This window comes from Paramisgurnus dabryanus, chromosome 23 (assembly GCF_030506205.2).
Source record: "Paramisgurnus dabryanus chromosome 23, PD_genome_1.1, whole genome shotgun sequence".
In the NCBI taxonomy this organism is placed as follows: domain Eukaryota; kingdom Metazoa; phylum Chordata; class Actinopteri; order Cypriniformes; family Cobitidae; genus Paramisgurnus; species Paramisgurnus dabryanus.
Window position 1 is genome coordinate 864,521 of NC_133359.1, and position 26,880 is coordinate 891,400.

The 26,880-nt window shown below is 36.0% G+C and overlaps 1 protein-coding gene across 1 annotated transcript; it reads left to right on the forward strand.

The window, feature by feature from the left end:
• Window positions 1–521: 521 nt before the first annotated feature.
• itga11b (integrin, alpha 11b) lies at window positions 522–26,823 on the forward strand. The gene is made up of 30 exons (XM_065277325.1): window positions 522–648; window positions 3,399–3,510; window positions 9,054–9,163; window positions 9,650–9,741; window positions 9,966–10,080; window positions 10,271–10,398; window positions 11,691–11,839; window positions 12,124–12,268; window positions 12,415–12,577; window positions 12,731–12,801; window positions 15,387–15,531; window positions 15,685–15,833; window positions 16,824–16,967; window positions 17,045–17,248; window positions 18,061–18,191; window positions 19,064–19,230; window positions 19,415–19,551; window positions 19,838–19,948; window positions 20,501–20,586; window positions 20,672–20,876; window positions 20,983–21,081; window positions 21,554–21,630; window positions 21,751–21,834; window positions 22,759–22,849; window positions 22,993–23,106; window positions 23,355–23,438; window positions 23,737–23,853; window positions 24,051–24,146; window positions 25,156–25,269; window positions 25,582–26,823. The coding sequence occupies exons 1-30, from the start codon at window positions 597–599 to the stop codon at window positions 25,651–25,653; spliced, it is 3,564 nt and encodes a 1,187-aa protein (XP_065133397.1). The 5' UTR covers window positions 522–596; the 3' UTR covers window positions 25,654–26,823.
• Window positions 26,824–26,880: the final 57 nt, after the last annotated feature.

Below are 26,880 nucleotides of genomic sequence, written 5' to 3' on the forward strand. Positions count from 1 at the left end.
TAGACTGTGATGTTATTTGCTTCGGTCTTTAGTGCCTGCAGGTGTAATTGTGTGATGCTAATGCAAGACGTCTTGTGTTGCGGTCAATGTTATTTCCTCTTTAGCAGCTGCCTGCCAGAAGATTCACTGGTTACCAGGATCACTGAATCACTATCTGACACACTTGTAGTAAACAGTTTTGTAGTTAGTGAATAAAGAATCATCATTTAATGACTGTGTGGACTTCTGACATGATGAATTTATCACAACCAACATCTAACACACAGCTATGGATTAACATTACTGGTTTAAAAAGTCATCTCAGAGTCATCAGATGTGTGGACCAGGAATGTGCATCATAAGAGTTAAAGCATCAACGATGAAATCACCTTACTGACTTATGGTACAGTACACACAGGTAACTAGTTTAATGGCATCATTTTCACCTAGCGCACTCAATGAAGTGCACAAGCAAGATTTTGTTTTCCACTTTATGAAATAATCTGGCATAAGCTTTCCTTCTCTCTCTCTCTCTCTCTGCTGGTATCTGCTGTGAGCTCCTCCTCTTGTGATGAAGCTCTGCTGTTCTTCAAGATTCACTCATTCTGCTTGATTTCATGATGGAGAGCTCTTATATTCTGCTCTTCTGGATCGGTTCTCTGCTGCCAGGTTAGTTTGTGTCACTTTTATCTCTTAAGTGTGTGTGTGACTTTATGAAAGTGTGTTTGTCAGGTGTGTGCTGCTCATTTATTGTGTGTATATTTGACACTAATACACAGATGTGATGCATATGGTCAGACACCTTCATCAAACAGACAGTCAGACTAAATGATCCAGAAGATGATTTTATTTCTGTCTGGTACATTTGCTCCTGGTTCACAGCTGTGGTTGATAAAGTTACTCAAGATTCACAGAAGGGAATCCAGGTGAAGTTTAATGAGGTGGATGTTGTGACTGAATCACACTGGAGCAGGTTACAGAGTACAGCGTAATGAATCTAAATGTCTTGGGTTTGAATGAACTATCTTAAATAAATGTATGCTTCTGGAGAATCTGTGTGGGATTTATGAGCACTGCCTTCATATAGATCTCACCTGAAAGTTCATTTAATTTTTGACATTGCAATAAATATATGAAATTACTGCTCTCAAACACTTATATGTATTTTCATAGTTAGTAGATATTGACAGACAGTTAGGATTGATTCAGATTCAGATACAGATGTGTCCTCACAGTAATGCATTACAGATGTGATGTTGTGTGTCATTAATTTGCCTTCATGTGAGGGGTGATGGAGTTTCTTTCTAATATATGTAGGCAACACGATAACAGTTTAACTTTCTCCTGCTGTTCTCGTCTGGACCTGAATGTATAGATGAAGACAATACAGATATTTGCATTTCATTATGGATTTCTTTGATTTGTATATTGTATAATGTGCTTTTGTAAATCATTAATATGAATCACAAACCTTGAGTATTATTTCTTGGATTTTGGTCACAGTCCTGACGTTCAGCGTGTGATTTGTTGATGTGTTGTGTTTGCATTTATCATCCAGTAGAAGGCGTAGATTCATTACACAGCTTGAGTGACAGGAGATCATAAATGTCTTCCTTTCAATGAAATGAAATGAAATGTTTTCAAATGGAAAATGCATTCTTGTCTTCATCGCGAATGCTTTCCATTAATGATTTGATGCCTGTGCTAAAGTTTTTGGGTTATTTGTGAGTGTTTCTCTGGATAAAGGACACAGTTCTTGTTTGATGAATAAAATCACAACGCTTTTAAAGAAGAGTAAGATTAGATTTTGTTGTAATGTGCGGCAGCTGTAAAATCTGAATGTGGAGGATGATGTTGAGTTGGATATTTTTGTGTTACCGTGACAACACTTGGAGCGGGTTGTGATTGGCCGATTGAACAGGAAGTATCTACTGGTTTATCCAGATTTCATGAGTAAAGACAGATTTTAACCTACTTTCAGTTTAATCAAAACCACTGAAGGTTTTCTGTTTTTAACTGCAGTCTGGTGTGAGGTCTAGAGTTCACTTTCTCTTTACTTTCATGTCTGGATTAAAAAATATTGCAGGTATTTTATACAAATATCTCAGAAGGAAAGTTTTTGTAAAGTTGTTTAGTTCATTCCTGTCTGCTGTCATCATTGAGCTCTGAGCCAGAATCGATCCATTCGTTTTAGATCAATTTTGTGTTTACGGTGTGTTTGAATCATTGCCATACAGTTGTTTGTGGTCTGAACAGTAAATCCAATGTTTACTATGATGATCCAAAGCACATCCATGTGTGGTTTTGAAATCCAGTTTGAATCAGATTTTTGGAGTCTCTTGGTTTGAACACTCAGATCAGATTTCTAATCGTTTTATTTCATTTGTTGCTTTATGTAAAGTGTTTCAAATAAGCCACTTATAGTCAACATGTCAGTCAGGATAAATGGGTAATAGTAAATGTTTTCTGGGGCATGTAGGGTTAGGGTTAATGTAAAGGTTTTCTTTATTTTACAATTGTATTGGTGAGAACCGTTATTTGCTAATGTATAACATCACATTCTGGCTAATAAGCATAAAGACACAAGGAAAAATCTGATCAGGAAAAGTAAACAAAGTTTCCAGATGTACAAGACAAAATAAATTTCTCCAAAACAAATTCACATCAAACATCAGACTGCATATGAGAAATAATGTCTTCATTATTTGCGTTTATAGATGTGATCAGATTGTAGTCTGACTTTATTTCTATGAGAAACTTAAAGGAAATGATGATGGGCTTGAGTTGTTTTTCTTATTTCCTGTCAGAGGAAACGTTTCCTGAGGAAATTAAACTTGAAAGGTGATGTGACACAGTTTCTGTGATCCTATATTACTTCCTCTCATCCAAGTGACCTTTCCTGATAAATATTTTAATGAAATCCAGAAGCTGCTGCCGTTGAGATTGAGAGGAAAGTGGAACAGGACACAGAATTGCCTTTGATATTTTCTTATTATCATGAATGTTTTCTTCAGTTCTCTTATCGTCTGAGATGAATTGTGACTTCGGTAGACCTCATACTGATGAAAGTCTTTTACATTTTCTAACATTTAAATCTTTTGTTAATGATCCATTCATGCAAACGCTGCTATTTCAATGTATTCGTGCCAAATGTGATTGTTAAAGGTTTCCATCAAAATGTCAAGTAAATCTTTTTGAAATTGGTGTGTTGAACTTGTGACAGTGTTTGGTTTTTATAACTGCAGACTAGTTCAGTTTGTTGTCATCTAGTTTACTACAAATACAACTCTGAATGTCTTTCAGATTAACTGTGTTCCTGTCAGATTTAAGATTCAGATTAATTCAGTTTTGTTTGTAATATGTCTGTCTATGGACTGTCTGAATAAATTGAATCAAATCTTTATGTTGTTTTGTTTTAGGGCCTCAGACGTGCTTTAATATCGACACACGACATGCACGAATCATCCAGGGTTCAAAGGAGGCTCAGTTTGGATACACGGTTCAACAGCATGAAGCCGGAGGCCAGAAATGGTGAGCTGATTTGATCTAAAACATCTTTTCTGTATTCTCAAATAAGTGAATGTGGACCTGAAAAAACCCTGAGATTATGTTATTGCTCAGATGTTGCTCTTGCATTCCTCATATAACGGTCATATCTCACAGATTTCTCAGCGAAGTTTCATTGAGGTTTGCTTAAAAAAATTTACTCATCACCATGTCATCTTTCCAGGGCTTAAAAATGAAAAAAATTATCAATCGTTTCACTCCGAGCAGAATCGATATTTTAACGTTTCCGTTTTTGCGTTCCTCATTGAACATTTACGTTCCGAAAACGGTTTACTTAGAAAAAATACCGGTTAATAACGTTATTTTAATTCAGGCTATACTTTAACAAATGAATGCATACAGACTAATTTTCACACAAAAATAATAACATAACACATGATATAACTAAACTTCAACATTTCATTAATTGTTAAAACCACAAAAGAAATACCTGCATTCATTTTAAGTATAAACAGGTGAAAAAAACGACCCGTTTTCAACCATGTCTTTTACTGGTTGAAACCGCAGCATACTCTGCTGGATGTTTACGTTAAATGTGCCTCTGTAAGTTACCTCAGTGATTCCCGGCTACTGTACTTCTCCCCCACATCCTTTAATATTGCAGACAGATTTGTTAAGACAGCTTGTCGTAAGAAAAATAATAACGAAAAGGAATTTCTTGGTGGCGACCCATCTAAAAAGTTATTGACAGTGGTTTAAGTCCCCTGGCTTTTTTGAGTTACAGTTTGCATCTTCATATTTCAAAGCAAGTTTTAACTTAAACATACCTCTGAACATTTGATGGGTAGCTTTGTGGTTATTTAAGACAAATGCTATCGGGCCGGAGACTCGATGACTGCTGCGCGGCCATTTCACTCACGCTATGTGTCTGTCAAAGTCACTCACGCTTGATGCGTCAAAGTTACATGTTGTACTGTTCAAATCATGATTGGTCACTGATAAGTACAATATTAAAGAAAACGATAAAATAACGTTATTAACCGGTTAATGGTAATTTTAAATAAACGTTTCTGTTCAGAACGATTAAAATTGATTTTGTTTTCGTTTTCGTTTTTGTTCCTGTTAAAATTTTGTTCGTTTCCGGTTTTCGTTTTCGTTCCTTGAACCGGTTCAGAGCCCTGCATCTTTCTTTGTTCAGTCGAGAAGAAATTATGTTTTTTGAGCAAAACATTCCAGGCTTGTTCTGATTTTAATGGACTTTAATGGACCCCAACACTTAACAGTTTTAATGCAGTTTCAACGGAGTTTCAAAGGACTCCCAAACGAGACATAAGGGTCTTATCTAGTGAAATGATTGTCATTTTTGACAAGAAAAATATGCACTTTTAAACCATAACTTCTCGTCTATCTCCGGTCTTGTGACGCTCCAGCACGACCTCACGTAATACATCATCACGTCAAGAGGTCACGGATGACATATGCGAAACTACGCCCCAGTGTTTACAAGTGTGTTGAAAGAGGAGCGTTCAGACTTGTTGTATGTGGAATGATTGTTATTAATGTCTTTGTGTCAGTTTAGTGTTTAAAATGGTCCGCATATGCGTGTTTCATATATGTAACACGTGACCTTTCTACGTCACTATGCAATTACGTGAGGTTGCGCTGGTGCGTCACAGGACCGGATAGACGAGAAGTTGTTGTTTAAAAGTGTATATTTTTGATTTTTCTTCTCAAAAATGGCAATTGTTTCGCTAGATAAGACCCTTATGCCTCGTTTGGGATCGTTTAGAGTCCCTTGAAACTCTGTTGAAACTGCATTAAAACTGTTACGTGTTGGGGTCCATTAAAGTCCATTAAAATCAGAAAAAGCCTGGAATGTTTTCCTTAGAAAAACATAATTTCTTCTCAACTGAACAAAGAAATACATCAACATTTTGGATGACATGGTGATGAGTAAATTATCTGGATTTTTTTTTTTAAGAAAATTGACTAATCCTTTAAGATGTTTGTCCTCTTGAAAAACATGAGTCACATGAGTTAAGAGCCGTGATATGAATGTGGCCAGTAAAGCTCAGATCATCAGTATTTATATTGTGATTTCATTGGAGAATTTCGTTTTAAGATGTTGAGATTTCTTTTACTTTAATAGAGATGTTTATCTAAATAAAACCTAAACCTACCCCAAACCCCAACCCTAACCATAACCAAACCTTAAAATCAGAGGGACATGATAAGTAAAAAAACAATGGTCTAGAAACAGCTAAACCTGGTTGTAAGCTTAAACTTAAAACTATAATCTTATTTCTGAAATCTGATTGGTTGATTGAAATGTTGTCCTAGGGTCAACATAATGTTGGCCTGAGGACATCAACCACTTGGCAAAATCAGGAGAGCCGACACTTAAGATATTAGTGAGCACTTTCTCTCAAGAGAAACATCTGAGAAGCATTTTCATTTCATTTTTATCACAGTGTAAGAGAAAAGTTTGAGATTTCATTTGTGATTTTTCAAATCATTGAGCAGGATAAAAAGCAGATCTTGAGTAGCTGTTTGAATATTTGTATATATCGTCAGTGTTTTTCCAGATGAAACGTAATCGCACAGACACACACACACATTCAGCCGTCTGCTGGCAGAGATAACGTCTCAGATTTGATCCCAACAGCACAAAGACATTTCGCTCTCCAACAATAAATCAAACATCAACTCCTGTTAGTTTTAGCAGAGATTTATGGGTAATAAAACATAAGATCTGTTTATTTCTCATCTGACGTGTACCTGCAGATCTCTCACACAGTTATGTATGGTGAAGAATGTTAAACGTTAACATCTGACGTTCAGTTGAGCAAACAATGCCCTGCCACTTTACTGTAACCCATGAAAATCTTTACTGTAAATCTAATAAACTAATCTTAACCGTTAGCCTGTCAGTGTTTACGGGCTTTTAAAACCCAGGCTATTGTTTTGGAGTCATAAAACTCCAGACACAAAAGAATAAACATCATTAACTTCACCACAAATCCGGACGTCAGCTTCCTGTTGTTTAATCCTGAGGTTTGATAAATAAGTCACGGTCACACAGAAATCTTTGATGTCCACAGGTAAATAAGTGGAAAGTATTTGTACTCGTCTGCGAGTGTTTGTTCTGGAATGTGTTTTGTGTTTTTGCTTGTAATTCCCAAACCCCCTTCTGTGCATCTCATCTCAGACACGAGGAATAAAGACGCACGCGTCCTTCTGGAATGAGATTTACTACTGTGCAGGAAGGAATTTTGTTTTGGTTTTTCTTTTCATTTGTTGAATGTTCCTTAAGTCCTGAGGAAGTTAGGATTCATCTGTGTACACTATACTCTTACAAAGTTGTGAAACACCACATTCTTAAAAAAGCTTTTTTAATCCGAAGATGTTTAAATGTTTAAAATTACTTTTGTAGACAAAAACATATTCATTCCTTTTAACTAAATTTTTATTTAAAAAAATATTTTTATAATGAATGACTTGAATAATGAAGAAAAATAAGAACTCAAAATAGATCTTTGAACTTTCGAATGGTGTACATATGAGATTTACAAAGCATCCATCCAAAGCCACACTGTAAAAAAATGTCTGTATAAATTACAGTATTACTGGGAATCACTGGCAACTAGCTGCCAGTAACTTACTGTAGATTTTACATTTATGTTATTTACGGGCAACAGTTTGTTCAAAGTTAAATGAACATGAAACATTTTTAGTCTTTATCTTCTACAGTAAGTTACTGGCAAGGCAACCAGCCAATTTTTTACAGTGTAGAAATGACAGCTGTTAACTTACTGTAGATATAAATTGATGTTATTTACTGGCAATAACAATTTTATCAAAGTTAAATGAACATTAAATATACAATAACAGCATCATGCAAAGCATTCTGGGAAACAAAATCTGAAGGAAAAAACAGAAATAGGTTGTTAAGGATTTCTGGTTCCCAGAATGCTTTGCATGAATATTTTATTTTATAGTTTTCTTCGGCAAAGAAAAAGACTTGTTTATGTTTAATGTTCATTTAACTTTGAATAAACTGTTGCCGGTAAATATCATCAAATTTAAATCTACAGTAAGTTACTGCCAAACAGCTGCATAACTACAGCAATGTTTTTACAGTGTATGTTTGGGAGGAATGTTTATTAATAGTTCATAAACTGTTTATTGTTGTTGTAGTTAATGGAGAGTTTTTTTAACTCTTGCCAGTAAGGCTCTTATTTGAACTTTATAATATAATTGAATAGATTTAGGGTTACAGCACTGAAAGTAAATACAGTAAGATTTGTTAGCCGATACTATAGAGAATGAACTTGATACTTGGCCTTACTTTTTTCTCTCAAATACTCAAAATCTTTATTCTTTTGTGCACGTGATGAAATCTGATCTGTTTAGAGAGCGGTGTAATATCTGGGAACACTAAAACACATTTCTCAAAATCCAATAATAGTTTGATTTCAAAACAAATTTGTACAAATTCAGTTTCTCAAATGTGCTTTTTGTTCAGACAGCTGATTGGATTTGAGTCTGAGACGTTTAGTTGCCAGCACAGAGCCACCGATACTCACAGAAGAGTTCACAGATGACTTTCAACTGAGGATTCTCATATATCTGTGCAGTTTTGTTTTGTTCATAAGTTAAATGTAAAAAGTACGTTAACCGTTTAAAGCAATGCATGATATTACTGTAGCTTCACTTGCTAGCAGATGTGTTTTAATGTGCTTACATAAATAAAAATAAAACCTGAAAACTATTTTAAACTGACAGGTTTATCTATCAGCAAAGCTGTTTACTCTGCCATACTTCTAACGCCTTGTTTGCCGCTCATATTAATCAAAACCAATATGACTGAAGATTCACTTTGTTCTGAATGCTCTGTCATGTTGTGTTAACATCAGCTTAGAGAAATGACGTTCTTCAAATAATTGTCTGAGGATAGACTAAACCTTCTCTACGGGTAACGGTGCAATCCAACAGTGAGGTGCATTGTGAGAACTGAACACAGAAAATAAATAAAAAACAACAAGTGTCCAAAACCCTTTAAAAGCCCACCTTAGCAGTCTGGTGACCCGCCAGGACCAGCAACCATCCTTAAACCGCTTCAAGCTGTTTTTCTTAAAAGGTTTTGTATGTCATGACTGTGAAGTGATTGGCAGATGCGTGAAGAGAGGAATGTCAACATTGATATGAATGAATTTCACAGGCCAATCTCTGGGATGTGGTTTGTGTTTGGATCTGATTGTGAAAATCTTAAATGTTCTTCAGAAGCTGGAAAAATCTTTATGCTGTTGGGCTCGTGATGTTTTTCTTCTATCAGGGAGTAAAGGAACTTCAATTGGAGTCTCGGAACGCTGCTGGAATGTTGAACTTGTTTGTGTTTTTTATCAAATAATTGTCTGGATTTATTTACCTTAAACAGTAATTGTAATGTTTTCCTTATCACTTAACTAATGTGTAAATGATACATTTGGCAGTTAAAGTAGTTTAATTAAACAAGCATAAGAAATAATCTGTGAATTATTTGAATATTTTCTTGATTTGTATTTCAGGCTCTTAGTTGGTGCTCCATTTGAGAACACCAGTAAACAGCAGACGGGTGATGTCTACAGATGTCCACTAGATAACAAACCTCTGACCAACTGCACACGACTGAATCTGGGTAAACATTACCGTATATTATCATTGGTCAGATTGCAGTACTGAAAAAGCCAATACTGTTTGTGCTGCGTCATCACTCCAATTACGGTATCATAATAAACGCTATATCATATTATCGGTCCAACTGCAGCATCAAACTTATTATTGCGTTATTTTGTCGCTCTGAATGTGGTATCAATCTGATTATTGCAGTATTTCATTGGCCTGCCATACAGTATTATGGCGCTTATTGCAATATTGTACTGACTGTTGTGCTTTGTCGTCAGCCTGTCTGCGGTTTCGATGCTGTGCTGCGTCATCACTCTCACTATTGCGTAATTTTGTTGGCATAGATGCCAACATAACAAACTCTTATTGCGGTATCATACTGGCTGCTGTGCTGCATCATCATACTGGTCACTGTATTATATTATTGGTCCAATTACTATATTAGATGGTGTTAATTTTTGCGATTGTATAATGTTTTTTGTTTTTGATTGTTTCAAAGGAGAGATTTCCATGAAGAATGTGTCTGAGCGTAAAGATGGAATGAGGTTAGGAATGACTCTTACATCCAATCCCAAAGACAACAGCTTTGTGGTAAGTGTGTTACTTTTAGTCAAAGCACATCATCATTATCTACTGTAATTTAGACAGACTATATACAGACGATATCCAAATTGAGCTAAATAGTATATTTATGGACGGTAATATTGTCATTTTATGTTGAAATTACAGATACAGTTAGGGCAGACCATAAATCAAGCTATTATCATTATAAATGAAGACATATTTTTGAGGGATTGGATTGTGATGTATTTCAGGTGTGTGGTCCGCTGTGGTCTCATGAATGTGGAAGTTCATATTACAGCACAGGTGTCTGCTCCAGAGTCAACAGCACATTTAACTTCACTTACAGCATCGCTCCAGCATTTCAAAGTAATGAAATATTACATTTATCTCACCAGACTGTGGTAAATCATACCAAACCTTCTGAATAAACTCTTTCTTATACAAAACCCTGCTATATCAACTGATATATAAATGAATACACAAACAGACATTGTCATTGGTATATATTTACATGTAATGTGATGTTGGTATTTACAGTTGTAATATTTTTCCGCAGGATGTGAAACTTACATGGACATAGTGATTGTGTTAGATGGATCAAACTCTATCTACCCCTGGTATGAGGTTCAAGATTTCCTCATAAATGTCCTACAGAAGTTCTGCATTGGTCAAGGACAGATCCAGGTGTGTCTGAAGATTCAGTATAAGCGACTTTAACTTTTCCCCCCAAGTGTTTTTAAAAAAAGTTGCCAGCCAGCGCCAGCCATTTTAATGATTCTCACAACAGTTTAATGCTTTCCAGAAAATGTTCTTCTTTAAATAAACATACAATATATCAATGAAAAAACAGACCTCTGCTTAAAAAAAAAAGAAATTCATCCAACCTTCATTTGTTCTCTTTTAAAATATCTTAAATATGGGTAGGTTTCTTCAAAAATACAAAATTTTGAGCAAAAGGCTGAGGTAACGGCATTTTTGTTAAAGATCAGATTTAAAGCGATGATCAAAGCATACACAGAGTTTAAACAGTTTTACCAGAGGGGTTTCTTCAGTGTTTTATAAGTTGGGTAAACTTAAAGCAGAAATATGGATTGCCAGAAAAGGGAAGCATTTTCTCTTAATTGACGAGTTAACTCATCAATGGCAGGGAAAGAGTTAAATCTCAATTATTAATCTCAATAAATATTGTATGAAAAATATGATACAGTTTATTTTTTATTTTATTACACGCCTTATTGGAATGCTTGATTCTGATTGTCCAGTTGCATCATTTGCAGGTTTGTTATTCCCAGTTATACCATGAGTCTGTTATATTCTGATGGTTGATAAATGTTCCACAGGTATGCATTATTTTTCGATAAACGCACACCTTATCTGTCATTTGTCTTAAAATAACCACTAGTGCAATGTTTGTGTTAACCGTGGTATAAGTGGAATAATTGACTCCTTTGAATGGTTTGAAAATAATGCACACTCGCGGTGTAACTCTGCTTTGCGTTGTGCCACATAACCCCCTTGGGGTGCACATTATTTTCTAATAATTCAACGACCGTTGTAAATTATCCTTACATAACAACTGCTTAAAACTAATAACTCACAGTAACCCGGATACTACAAATCATTTTGACATACAGTTTATTATTACACAAAGATTCATTATTATATTTACAAATGATTAAACTAAATCATGTGTTCCTGACATTTGAACGTCTTGTCAAAAAAGATGGTCTGCATTCCTTAAAAATGAGCTAATAAAATATTTAAAAACAATATGTAATGTTCCTTTCCTTAATAATGAGGTAAATATCCATGTAATACGCAGGATAATGTACAGTCAGCAGGTTGTTATTGTGAAATAAGATTTATTTCTGTGATACCTGCTGCCTATACATACAGTAAAGTTTAATGCATTTGTAAATAATTTACCAATAATGTTACAGTTAAAAGCAAGTCAAAGTTTTTCTATCTATTCTCAGGTGGGAATCGTTCAATACGGAGAGCGAGTCGTCCATGAGTTTCATCTGGGTGAATTACGTACGGTCGATGAAGTCGTAGCCGCTGCTAAAAACATCGAGCAGCGAGGTGGAGAAGAAACTCGTACGGCTCTCGGGATCAACGTGGCTCGGTACGGATCAGTTATAATAGATCTTCTTCTCTTAGTTTAACTCCTCATGTTTTATTTGAATTAAGTTTTAATGTAAAGCAATTTAGTCAGTAGTTGTTGTTCATAGATGTACTACATATTGTAAATAAATCTAAAAATATCAGAAACATTGGGTTGGCTGACGTGTTTAAAGGGCGGGACTTTAAAAAGATTGACATTATTGTGCTAATCCAAAATATCACTTTTAACGTTTGTTTAACCCACAAAAGAAGCATTACAGTATAGAGTTTGTGTGTTTAAAACAGAACTAAAGCATTTCAACACGGAGGTCGTCCAGATGCTAAGAAAGTCATCATTGTGATCACAGACGGTGAGTCGCACGACAGCCCAGACTTAAAGGACGCGGTGGAGAAAAGTGAGAAAGACAACATCACCCTGTATGGTATTGCCGTGAGTTCACTTCACTTCTTTCCAATCACACAATCTTCCAGATGTTCTCCACATCAGATTCTTGAGTTGTGTTTAGACGGGTTCACACCTGATGATAGTTTCTCAGGTCGCTGTCTCACGGTTTGGATATTTGAATGCGTTTCCAGGTTCTTGGCTACTATAATCGGAGAGGGATCAATCCTGAGGCGTTTCTGAAAGAAATCAAATTCATAGCCACAGATCCTGAGGAACATTTCTTTAGCGTGACAGATGAATCTGCTCTTAAAGATATCGTCGATGCTCTGGGAGAGAAAATCTTCAGTTTGGAGGGTATGATGTGAAATCATTCACGACACTTGACTTTGGTATAATATTTTCGAATCCATTAAAACTGATATGCTGCATTAATCTTTTTGTCAAGTTCAGGAATCTTTGATGGAGTCATTCACCATGAATAAAAGAGTATTGTTTGGCTTTGTGCAGGTATCATCCAGAATGAGACAGCTTATGGTTTGCAGATGTCTCAGGCTGGATTCTCCTCACATATCGTGGAGGTAAGTGAAGAACGGATAAATGTAAATATTGACCACATGGCTAATGTGTGGAGAATTATATTAAACACTCAGCGACGTGTGTGAAATGTTGTTATTTTGCTCTTTCTGCTCATGTTTTAAACTCTTCCATTAGCACAGAGCACAAACTACACCATCACAGTCAAAATAAAGATTTAAAGTATGGTTTGTTTACTGCCTGAGGGGATGTTCAATTGTGCTCGGCACAAACGTTAAATTCTTGCTTATGTGTAAAAGTTCAGAGTCTCTCTGGAGGGAAGAGAAAATAAAGCTCTCAGTCTGAGTGATGTTGTACAGGTGAGGAGTATGAAGATCTGGAGCAGCGTATCCCAAGAAAAATAACATTTTATTCATAACTTTCTCTGTTGTATCCCTGGAGAGACTTTGACAGTGGCAATCTGAGAGGAAAGATTTTATCTTGGAAAGTTTCGTTCTGGACTTCAGCAGGGGAACCTGCTCCAGAAAACACATATGGTTTTATTGATTCAAGCTTTTCCAATGACGGACCTGCACACACACACACACACGCACGCACGCACGCACGCACGCACGCACACACACACACACACACACACACACACACACACACATTCTGGTTTCCATGTTTTATGGGGACATTCCATAGACGTAATGCATTTTATACCATACAAACTGTATATTCTATTCCCCTTACCTGCCCCATTCCCTAACCCCAACCATCACAGAAACCTTTCTGCTACCTTAGATTTTCAATAAACATCATCTTGTTTGATTTATAAGCTTGTTTTCTCATGGGGACATCAAAATGTCCCCACAAGGTCACAAAAACACTGGTATTCATATCTTTGTGGGGACAATTGGTCCCCACAACGTGATAATTACCAGGTACACACACACACACACACACACACACACACACACACACACACACACACACACACACACACACACACACACACACACATCCTTATATGTGCACTTGTACATGTGACAGCTTTGTCATGGAGACTTTTGTCCTCTTTCTGTTTATGGCAGTAAATTATTTAAAGGAATGAGTAAGTTTTGTTTTATAGAGTTCACTGTAATTTTAAAAACAGATTAAAGTTAACCAGATGAAAACAGACATTTTAAAAACAGTTTATTAGTCTGAGCTTGACATTGTAAACTATTTTATATAACTTTAGTTTTGTAACGACTAAAGAGGTGCCAGATTTTTGAGATCATTAAGCCTGGATAGACTGCTGTACTGAAGTACTGAACTGAATCTGAATTAAACCTAAAGTGAACTCAAGAGCACCAAAGAACTGAACTGATCTGATCTGAAGTAAACTGAACTGAACCGAAGTGAAGTGAACTGAATTGAACAAAACTGAACTGAATCTGAACTAAACCTGAAGTGAACTCAAGTGAACCGAAGTGAAGTGAACTGATATATCATTGCAAGTGGTTTTCAGTGAAGACAGCTCAAACGTGCATTTTAGTTAAGTCATAGAATTAAACCTTATCTGTGAAACTGTTTGCTTTAGGAATAGCAATGTGTTTAAATGCAGGAAATGCATCAAGTCAGTTTAGTTTAAATGCACTGTATGTCGCTTCACCTGTGAATTATCTTATCAATAATGTATACTTCACTAATCTAATGTGGATTTATTTAAACCATACAGCTTTCTAGGGTTTATATAGTTTTTGATGACGATGAAAAGGATTATAATAAGGGACTAAAATATGATCCTGTGTACTTCTGAATACAAATGAGCTGATGATGTTCTGGAAAATGCTCCGTGTGGTGACACTAATATAGTTGCTTGCACTGCAGTTTTAAGTTAACTGCACACAGTTTAATATTTAATGTTTGTTCATGGCTTTGTCTTAGCAAGCACAACTCATAAAGTGAATGGAACAGTTTGCACAGAGACTTTATTGTGCTGTGGAAGTCATTCAAGAGTCCACGTCGACATCGCATGAGAAGGAAGATTTTGGCACACAGTGTTTCAGATGACGCCTGTGCTCGACTGAATGCAAGAATCAGAGTTTCTCCATCTCCAAATATCAATATTTCTTTGGAGCAGATGACAGGTTCGGTACGAGTCAGGGATTAATGTTGTGACTTGTTGAGGAGTTGTCTTCTCAGTCTGATGATAAACACTCTCATTAAATGACACTGAAGCAATCAGCCAAATGGTTACTATAGCAACCACATCCTTCTGATAACCATACAGGAAACCCTAGCACCCTAGCAACCACATGTTGACACCATGACAACCACTTGAAATCCCTGTGATGCACTTGTGGTGGTGTTTGTTAGTCTTGGACATTGAGTTGAGTTGTGATGTAAGCGCTGTAGTTTGGTGTTGTTGGTCAGCAGTTGTTTGAGGTTCAGATGTGGTGCAGAGTTTTGCCAGGAGCGCTGTGAGCTACAAACACTCTTTATACATCGCCTTTGATTAATTTATGGATAACTAACCATGCTACATTAAAACATGACCAACAATTAGTTGTGTGTAAACATCATTTGTCCATATTGGATGTAGTTAATGAATTGATTTTAAATACTTGAGTTGCGAGTGTTTTATTATCAATGTCTGCAGGATGGGATTCTGTTCGGTGCTGTCGGGGCGTATGACTGGAACGGAGCTGTTCTGAAAGAGACCCGTCATGGTAAAGTCATCCCACCCAAATCATCTTATCTGAAAGAGTTCCCAGAGGAACTGAAGAACCACGGCGCTTATCTGGGTAAGAAAATCACTCCACCGTCAGTAACAAATATAATTCTGTAGATCATGACATCATCTCCTTTTGTCCTTATTTTTATCTCAAAAACTGTCCGAACTGCCTTTTCTCAGCAGAATGAGAGATTTATTTCTGCTGTTATGTGATGTTTTTAAGGGTACATGGTGTCCTCTGTGGTTTCGGCTCAAGACGGGGAGCTGTACGTCGCCGGTGCTCCTCGATTCAATCACACAGGGAAAGTTGTGATCTTCACCCTGAACAACAGAGGAAACCTGACGATGCTTTACTCTCTACACGGACAACAGGTTAACACTTCTTTATCTCTCAGATCATCAGTATTAAAGGTTAGATTTGGATAGTGAAGATGCTCATATAGTGAAGATGGGATCTGAGTCTTGGGAAGATGCCCGACTGCCTGTCTGGATAGATATCTGATTATCTCTTTATCATTTCATAAAGATCTGTTAGAAAGATACTGTACACAGATGTCTCTTAAACATAAATAAGTTGACAGCTAACAGTGACTGTACTGAGGAATACTGATATGAATATCTGGATGTTTCTGGAGGAATTCAAACAGCTAATTTCCTGAAGTCCATTTAAACGAAACCATCAGGTTTTCTCTGAATGATTTCTCAGTCTGTCTGTCTGTCTGTATTTTGTGCTACTTTCTCTCACTGAGACAGACAGTGATGTTTTATTGTGAAGGGATTAGATTAATGCAGAACGTGTGTGCGTGTGTGTGTGCGTGCGTGCGTGTGTGTGTGTGTTTGGCTGCTGTGTAAAGGTCTAGACTCAGATGGCAGACGTCTCTAAAACCCATCTGCATCTCATCTTTATGCGTGTGTGACCCGCAATAAATGCACGCAGACATTTTTTTTATTTTTCCAGGTGAATGAATCGTGGTATTCACTTAACCATTGACCTGTTATGCACCAGACTGTGTGTGTGTGTTTGTGTGTGCGTGTGCATGTGTGTGATTCATTAATACAGGAATGTTATAAAGCGTTTCTCCTCTTCTCTAAAGTTTGTAAGCGTCCGAGTGAAATGTAAGTTCAGAAAGCTGAGGTAACGGAAGAAGTTTCCTCACTAAACTCTCTGATCCAATAACACAGAGTCTGCTGAAGTGTTTCTCTGGTTGGTGTGAAAGAGTTTCAGGCGTTTTGGCTGCATGTGACACAGCAATAAAAATGTCTTTCACATAAATCAAACATTCATTATTTCTGTGAATTCATCATTTGTGTTGTGTGTTGAGTAAATCTCATTGATATATCAGCTGGTGATGTGTTTTGTAGATCGGGTCGTATTATGGCAGTGAGTTGGCACCTGTTGATCTGAATGATGACGGTCTGACGGATCTTCTCCTGGTCAGCGCTCCCATGTACTTTAACAGAGGATGGGAGACGGGTCGTGTCTACATCTACACCATTAACTCAGAGGTCAGGACAGATCAGACTCATCTAAAACACTTTTCTCACGCTGTGTTCCTCTTGATCATTTTCTCTCATTTCAACAGGGACATTTTATCACAGCTGGCACTCTTGGTCCATCCGAACAGACTCAGGATTCTCGATTTGGTGCGGCCATGTCGACTCTACCGGACCTGAATGGAGACGGCTTCAGTGAGCTGGTGGTGGGCGCGCCGCTGGAGGAAAACCACAAGGGGGCGATCTATCTGTTCTATGGCAAACAAAACAACATCCATCCCATACACAAACAGGTTAAAGACGGCACTGTTGTTAAATAAACATTATATGTTAATAACAATATTTATATATAATATACATATATAACGATTCTGCGAAGAATTTGCGCATCTCAAATGAGCCTTTTATATACTATTGGTCCTTTATGCTGATTGGTCAATCAGTCCCTCCAGAAAAACGTGATTATGCGATCGCATGATTTAACGCATAATCAGCCAAAGTCTGCATATTTATGCAGAGGCAACATTTTTTCAAATACGCCGCACTTTCGCAGCATAAATTGTAGATTTCCATGTGCAAAATATTCATGGCTTGCATCATTTCATAATCTCCGCATTTTCATAATAAAATCACATATATCTTAGTAGAAATATGAAAAATGTTGCATTTACTTCAGACATGTCCCCTGTTGCCATGGGAATGTTATGAAGTGATGTGATTATGTGAAGTGAACATCATTGAAAAGCTGCAAACAGTTTTTGCAAGTTCTCGCAATTTCTTCGCATAAAATTGCATAAATATCCCACAAATTCCATCGCATTTTTTTAAGAAAATGTGCCGCTGGATCAAGGATTTTTGCCCGCAACAATCACAAAAAATTTGTGTTTTTCCAGAAGGACTGGTCAATTAACATTACATCATACTAAAACGCATGATATAGCTGTGATGTAAATTTACCTCATCACGAACTATTTACCTCAGTTTACATGCAATAATATATTTCATTTATAAATAGTTTTTGTAAATAAATATTTGTATTCTATATTGTATAACTCAGTTGTTTATGTATTTAGTCTTGTTAAAGTATTGTTTGTATGTGTCACAGAGAATATCTGCTAGTGATATCTCATCGGATCTGCAGTATTTTGGTCGTAGTGTTCATGGTGCGATGGATTTAAACAGCGATGGTCTCATTGATCTGTCTGTGGGCTCTTTAGGGGCCGCAGTTCTGCTTTGGTGAGTTTACAAATAATTCATAATTCACATAGAAAGTATTTACTAAAACATTTAATCATATTTTACAGAAATATACAACGGCCCGTTTAATTATAAGAAAATAATGCACACTCAGGGTGGTTATGGGGCACGATGCAAAAGCGTAGTGCCGTCACACCACGGGTGTGCATTATTTTCAAATAATTCAAAGGACTGGAGTCATTTATTCCAATTAAACCATGGTTACCAAAAATATTGCTATTAAATATTTCTAAAACATTTTAAAGGTCAGATGTGCAGTTATAGAAAATTAATCAACACCCATGGAACATTTCTCAACCAATCAGAATACAGCATTCAACAGACCCGTAGTATAACATAAATGAATGCAGGAGTTAACAATAAGCATTGACATTTTAATGTTGATATCTAAATCATACTAACACATTTCAACATTCAGAGGTGGTTTTCCAGGGAGGGTTTCTAGTCCCAGACTACAATGCATGTTTGAGTTGTCTTCATTTTAAAGCACCTTGCACTGACACATCTTGAGCAACATATGAACATCTTAAAATGAACACCAGTATTGTTTTTGGTAAGATATGTTTGTAAAAACTTCTTAAATGTCCTAATATAACTAAGGTTTTGTCCTGGATTAATCTTAACCTGGGAAACTGACCATTAAAATTCATTTGAATGCAAGTTAAATTAACTATGATCAGTAAATGTTATTTGAATATAAACTGATGAATGCTTTATATTATTTGAATGATTTATATGTTGTTGGTAAATATATTGTTGTAATTTTTAAGTACATTAAACTTATAAGCATTATAAAGTGTGAATAAGATCTCATGTAATTCTCATGTGTTTCTCGTTGTGTTTTTGATCAGGTCTCGTAGTGTTGTTCGTGTGGGGATCAGTGTGAACTTTGAACCATCAAAGGTTAACGTGTTTAATAAAGACTGTATCAGAGGCGGACGTGAGGTCTCCTGCATGCTGGCCACAGTTTGTCTCAACATCACGGCACGAACACCAATGTCACATCCAAAAACAGTCGGTAATATCAGGATGATGAAAGGCCATCTGTCTTTAATTCATCATCTTTAATAGTACCAAACCTGTTTAACTTCAGTAAAGAGAGTCAGTGTTTAGTGTATAAGTGCTTTCATTGATTTCTGTATGGTAATTATAATGCATGAGTATTTTTATGATGTTTAAATCCTCTGTGTGTGTGTGTTCAGCCCTGAGATCCAGCTGTGGGTTTGAGGAGAACAGATATTTCCCTCGAGCTGTGTTTGATGATACAGACCTGCAGTCCAGAGACATCACAACACAACCGGACACACAATACTGTCAACAAGTCTTCTTCCACGTACATGTGAGTTTATAAACTTTGATAAACAATGATTCATCAGGTTTCATTAGTTCACATTTCAACTAAAATACATGACAAAATATCAAAACAAGTGTCATTTATAAAAAAAGACAGAAGAACAAATACTTGTCAAGCTAATACCAAAAGACATTTGTTGGGTTTAAAATGATGAAACAAGGAGGTAAAATGTTATACAGTTGGTCATATATGTTTTTGAAAGTCACTGCAGATTTCATTGTGTATGTTATTGATATTGTGTAAATAATTAAATGTGTTTGTGTTTGTACAGGAGGTGACAGATTACACACAACCACTGATCTTTACTGTAAATGTTGAGCTGATAAACATACAAGAGGGTCCGGTGCTCGATGATGGCTGGCCCACCAGTCTGACATCACATGTGAGACACACAAACACAAAATCTTATTACTTATTGAACCCAGTCTCACAGAGTTGCGTATAAATAGCACAAAGTTTAAAAATCGTGCAATACATACTCCAAATTCCACATTGGCATGCATATGATAGGTGAGTCCTTCCCATTCACTTAAATGGCGCATCTTTTTTTGCCGTTTTATTTATTGGTTTCTCATTTTTTTACCATTTTCGCTTGAGTTTAGGGTTAGAACAACTTTTTGTTATATAAAAAAAGACATCCTGACCCAAACCCCAATTCAAACTCAAACTCTAAGCGACCATGGCTTAAATAAAGAAACCTGTATATTAAATAACCTTCTTAAACAAATCTGAAATAGACCCAAGCAAAAATGGTTTAAAAAACAGAAAAAAATTGAGAAACAAATACATAAAACGACAAAAAAATGTAAGTGAATGGGAAGGACTGGTGTATCAATGGAATTTGGCGTATGTATTGCACGATTTACACACTTTGTGCTATTTATACTCATCTACACGTATTCTTCCATAGACCACTGACTCTCTCTCTCTCTAGCTTCCATTCTGGAATGGTTGTGATGATGATGATCGCTGTCTTCCAAATCTCATCCTACAAAGCAGCTCTGATTTATTAGATCATAGGTTTGTCCTCATATACACGCACATGCACGCTCACACACGCACGCACACACACGCACAAAACTCTCTTTCTTTCTGTGTGTCTCAGGCAGTTCTGTGGTCATGATGAGAGGTCTGGGTGGCCGCTGTGTCTCCATCAGACGATGAGAGAGATGAATGAGAGATTGATAGAAGCCAGCAGGAGGAGAGTTCTGGTGGAGGCACATTTAGAAAACAGAGGAGAGAACGCATACAACACACTTCTACATGTCACACATTCATCAAACCTCATCTTCTCCAGTCTGGTGGTGAAGGTCTGAATCTCTCATCCATAACACAAATATAGACGAATTCAAACACTAAAGAGGAACTCTATTATTAGTATTTGGGAGTCAAAGTGAGATTGTGTTTGTCTTTCAGGCATCTTCAGATATTGACATCGAGTGTCAGAAGTTTGACAGTCTAAACACTTATCGTATCTGTAACATCAGTGCTCCCTTCATGAGGTCAAACGCTCAGGTGAGACTCAAACTCATCAACAGAGAACCTTTACAAAAATATAAATAGAAAGTAATATTAGCTAGTGGTGCGTTTTGGAAACAACGTCATTTGGAAAAAATGTCAGATGTTAAAAGTTAAGTCGGAGCTGAAAACAGAGCGTTGGGATTGTGACGTATCAGACAGACCTTGACCCAAGTCAACGAGTGGAAAATCACGGATGAAGTGAAATCCCATAATTCTCTTCATGTGCAGAGTTTTGTTTATGGCATTGAGAAGGAGATGAATATAAACGTCTCTGTTCATTCTTCACATACCAACCGTCTCATCTCATCTCATCTGTCCTTCACCTTATTGAGTTTCTCTCTGTGTCTGTGCTTGTTTTTAGACTCTTCTTTCCTGCTGTCAATGAGAGATAAACAATCTGTTTTATTTAGAGAAAATATACTAAATATTTTGTGTGTGTAATTGACGTGATTGTTTTGTCTTTCAGGTGTATTTTCGTCTTGAGTTTGAGTTCAGCAGGACGCTTTTCTTGAATTATATTCAGATCACATTAAGGGTCTCCAGGTGAGATCATCACTTCACTTCTCAACTGTATTATTGTTGATGAATATTTCACTCATCCTGTATATTGATCTGGATCATGCTGAAGATCTGTTTAATGTGTTTGTGTGTGTGTGGTTATAGTGAAGGTGATGAGATCTCTCCAGAGGACAACATCAATGACATCTATCATACCCTAAAATATGAAGCAGATATTCTCTTCACACGGTACCTCAAGAATATTACATCTTTCACTTATAGACACAATGCAAAAAATGTGTCTTTTGTTCAGTACAAATATCTAAACTTTTTTATATCAAGATGTATTTTCTAAGCAAAATTATCTCTAAGAAAATAAATCTTTAAGTTTTTCAACAAAAAACTTAACATTTAAGTGAATTTCTGCTTAAAACAAGCAAAATAATTAAATAAATATTTTAAGTTATTTTCTTAAACACTTAATTCAACAAGAATTCAAGATTTTTTTTACCTTTGCTTGTTTTAATTTGCTTAAATCTTATGTTTGTTTGTTTTTTGTCTAGAAACTAGATTTACTTTCTTAGGTAATTTTGCTCATCAAGAAAATGCATCTTGATTAAGAATTTTTAGATATTTGTACTAAAAACAAGACAAAAATATTAAAAAAGTCATTTTTTGCAGTGCAGTGCATATTGATATTTAAAATGACTGCTTTAATGCAGTGGCATCCGGTGACTTCATTTTCAAGGGAGCACGATACGAACCTCATCACAACATGTATGTAGTCCATCATGTGGGTGGCTCGTCATGTCAAAATATGTGGTTGGCGAAAGTGTGGCGTATTTGAAAAAATGTGGCCCCTGCATAAATATCCGGACTTTGGCTGATTATGCGTTAAATCATGCAATCGCATAATCACGTTTTTCTGGAGGGACCACAGTTTAGTGTTAAGTTGGTGTCTTGCAAAGATTTTGTGAACTTGAGCGTCTCTTTTATCATAAACCCTTTCCGTGCGTGTGCAGCAGAAATGTATTTTAACATGACGCATGATGCACATGGTTCATGATGATGCAACAAACACATTTTGATTTCGCCCTCCTCAGAAGAGAAGTCACCAGTTGTCGCCACTGCTGTATATTAGATTGAAAGAAGATTGATGTTTTTTCTCATTAGAGATTCCAGTCCATCCCGTTTTGAGATTAAACCCGGTCTTGCTGAGAGTTTTCCGATCGGAATGGGTCCAGGTTTCAATCTGTCCTATCAGGTGTGCAAGACTTGATAAATATTCTTCAGAGTTTAATATTTCATACACCGTCTTTCAATAAAGTAAAGATTTTCTTTGGCTACTTAAAACACATTTATTTTAGAAATGATCTCCGTCCAAACTCCTGAGTTTTTCTTTTGCAGATTCAGAATCTTGGTTTGTTTCCCATATCTGATCTTCTCCTCACACTTAATGTCTTTGCTGTGATGAGAAATCCTGAATCTCTCCTGCACATCTCAGATCTAGACATTGATCAGGTGGATTAAAACTTCATTATTATCTAATCTATATACAGCTTTTATTTCAATCATTTATTTCTGTAGTTTTAATCATGGTACTGGTATAAGAATAGTTTGTGGTATTCCTTTAATTACCTTGAAAATACTACAGTACACAAACCAGATACTGCAGTATGATTTTACAGTACCATGGTATCACTAGAGTAAAGTAATGGTGTTTTAGTAAGAGATATTAGTGATGTGTGATGTGAGTTTTCTCTTCTCAGATGTTTGGATCTCATTGTAATGTTCCACGTGTTATCACTGCTGGCTCTTCTTCTCATGAGGATCACTCGCTCAAACCACACATGGTAAACGTTGGGTTTTACTCTTCACTCTCTGATGGATTAATTACATCCATGTGTTGGGAAAGTCAATAACAGAATGTACCGGTGCTTCTGAAAATACCTCAGACCTGCTGCTTTAGTGTTTGCTTTAAGATTACACAAGCAATGATTGAGGTCGAAGATGAAACTTCATCTCTGGAATGGAAATAAAAAAGATGTTTGTTTTTCATTTTTAGCTCTGGAGTGACGATTACAGTTTCCTTTCTGGCATCTTCTGTTTCCAAATGTGATGTGATGAGGTTTGGTGTGTTTGTGTTCGCAGAACTCATCGTCCTTCATCACTGATGAATTATTTGCTCAGTGCAGAATTAATCTGTATCCTCAGAGAGATGTGACCGTCACTGCGGCCGGATTCCTCAATATTCATACCATCTCAGATGTGAGTTTCTCTTTCAGGACACTTCTCAGATTTGACTCGACGCTCTTATGTCCAGTGTTGGGTTGAGAGTGTTGGAGATAGTTAACCTGGTTAGAGCTGACCCGATTAACTGTTCTTGGAAACACACTTTATAAGCATCTTAAACAGGTGTGCTATAGATTTTTTTTAGATTTGTCATGATTGTTTTGGTTCTTCAGATGAAGTTTAAAAAGCTGGAGTTGATAATAACAGCAGCGGTGGAGCTGAGCTCGTCCAGTCCGATGTTTCTTCATGAGGAACGACCTGTGAGACATGTGAGTATCTTCAGATCATCAGTGAAGTCAGCTGACGCTCAGTCCTGTACATTATGTGTATTATAATAAAAAGGCAAAATGATTTTCATCAATGATTAGACAAACGTTATAATAGCTTCTGAAAATCAATGTAACGCTGCCCTCTTCTGACTGACAAACAGAATCATGAAACCTTTCAACATGTCTTCAAATATAACCCAACATTAAAACTAAAATCATCATCTTTGGTATAAGTATGCAATAAGCTACGAGACGCTGCGCAACTCTTTTAGTTGTGACTTATATATGGTACAGCACAGCCTCGGGTCCCTTATCGCTTTTATAAAATAATTATTACACAATACAAATATTAAAGCAAGAAAATATCAACACACTGCAAAATATATATATATAGTTATTATTAGTATTTTGTCTTGTTTTTAGTACAAATATCTAATATTTCATAAATCAAGATGCATTTTCTTGATGAGCAAAATGACCTAAGAAAAATAAGTAAAAAAAAAATCTGCCTATGCAGTAAGAATTTTTTTCTTGAATTAAGTGTTTTTGAATTATATATATATATATATAAGATATGAGATATATAGGTCAAAATCACTAAACTGTAATATTTTTTTGCTAAAAAATGTAATACATTTTTTAGATCATTTTGCGTTAAAATATGTAAATAAGAAAGTCATTTTTATGCAGTGCACAACTTTAAACCACTGGAGGTTTTCCTTCTAAAATATAATCCCTAGCCAGCTGTTTCACATGTTTACACTGATAATGGTGCTGTGCATTGTTGGTTATCATAAATAAACCACAGCTATTGACCAATCAGAATCAAGGACTGAAACTAACATTTTCAAAACAAAACTAATAAGATTTAAACCAAACTGAAACCTAAACGTTGAACTTGTTGTGTATTTTTTGTTGTATGTTTGTATATCTGATCTTTATTTGTGTGAGTTTGTGTATCAGATCTCATTAGTATTTGATTTTAGCCTTTGGATTTGTGATTCTGTAGATAATTCTGGAGATCAGAAAGGAAGAAGAGTTCAGAATTCCCATCTGGGTGATCATTGGAAGCTCTCTGGGTGGACTGCAGCTCCTCGCCCTGCTGATTCTGGCACTCTGGAAGGTCGGGAACATTTTCCAGGGATAAAATTATGAAAAACATTCAGTGTCATCAAATTAAATACTTTATTTATTATAAAATAGCCACTATATGCAGAACCACATATTTCTAAGTGTTAAATTCTGTGTTGATTAGGTCATTTAATTAAATAGCCAACAGTTTAGCTGATTTTAGAAAGATTTCATTTTTTTAGTTAGTAGAACCAAGTATGCAAATGAAAGAAAATGTACACAATAAACACATAAAAATCATTTGTTTAAGGTCAGATTTAATAGGACCCATCTAACATTAAACTCAAACACTTTTTCTCCACAGCTTGGATTTTTCCACCGGCAGAAGAGAAAGAGAGACGAACAGGTGACCAATGAGAAGAGTGCAGAGGATTGATAATGTCATAGCAACCGCATCATGACCTCCTCTATAGCCAATCACTCAGGGACTCTCTAGAGACCAGCGGCAATCAACCAATCAGCTGCTCTCATGCACTGCCACGCCCTCCTGCACTCTGACAAGGAACCAATCAGATCGCTTTCCTTTGGCTAAGCTGCTGTGCTAATTTGAATAAATGTGAAAATGCTTTCATACAAGGCTTAAACTAAAGCTAGTCTAAGAGAAATGAACAAATCAAATAAAAATAAAGTTATCGACAACAAAAAATAAAAATCTCCTCAGTGAGAAGAGCTGACAAACAATTAAATCCACCTCAGACAGATCATTTTTATAATGAGGATGAAAATGTTTGTGTATTATTTTACAAACCTCAGATTGTGACCGAAATCCTCACAGTATTGCAGTGTTTGATTTGCAACAGCACAAATTCAGCCTAATGCATTTGCACATTGTAAACTTGAAGTTTGTAAATAGTTTAGCCATACAATGTTAAAAATAATTAAATATTTAATCCTCAGATTATTCATTTCATGCACCTTAATGCAGGTTTCACATTTAGGATCTGTTCAAGACTTAAAGATATGCTTTTGTGTCAGGCATCAATATTTATACAGTATACACGCTACCTGTAAACGGTGTCTGGATGAGAAAACATATATTTGTTTTCATCTTTTGAAACTGATGTACTTAGAAATCAAAGGTGCTTAAAAGAAGTTGAAATAACAAATACCATTGACATTTTTCTAACTGGTTTCAAATATTGTCTGTATGTATAAAAGCGCACATTTTAAAGATGAAATGATCCTGCTTTATTTTATACAAATGTACACATTTTCATGAGTCAATCTGAGGACATGAATACTATAAATATATTCATAAATAAATATAAATATTGTTTTAAATGAAGTTGATCAGACTGCAGGATTTGACTGTCCGTGTTTCACAGTAATAATATCACAATTCACTTTAGACACAGTGACAACTTTACAGTCACTTACTTTAATTCTTGATGTGAAAGATTTTATTGTATAGAGATTACAGAAAACGTAATGTTTTCTTTGTGTGTGTGTGTCTGAGGAGAAGATCGTACAATTGCACTTGTAAAGGAAATTTAAATATTTATATAAACCTGCATATGAGATCTGAATAAAAGCACTGTGTGAACTACTTGAAAAGTGTTTTATTATAACTGATATAAAGATCTGTGTGTGGATTTAATTCTGC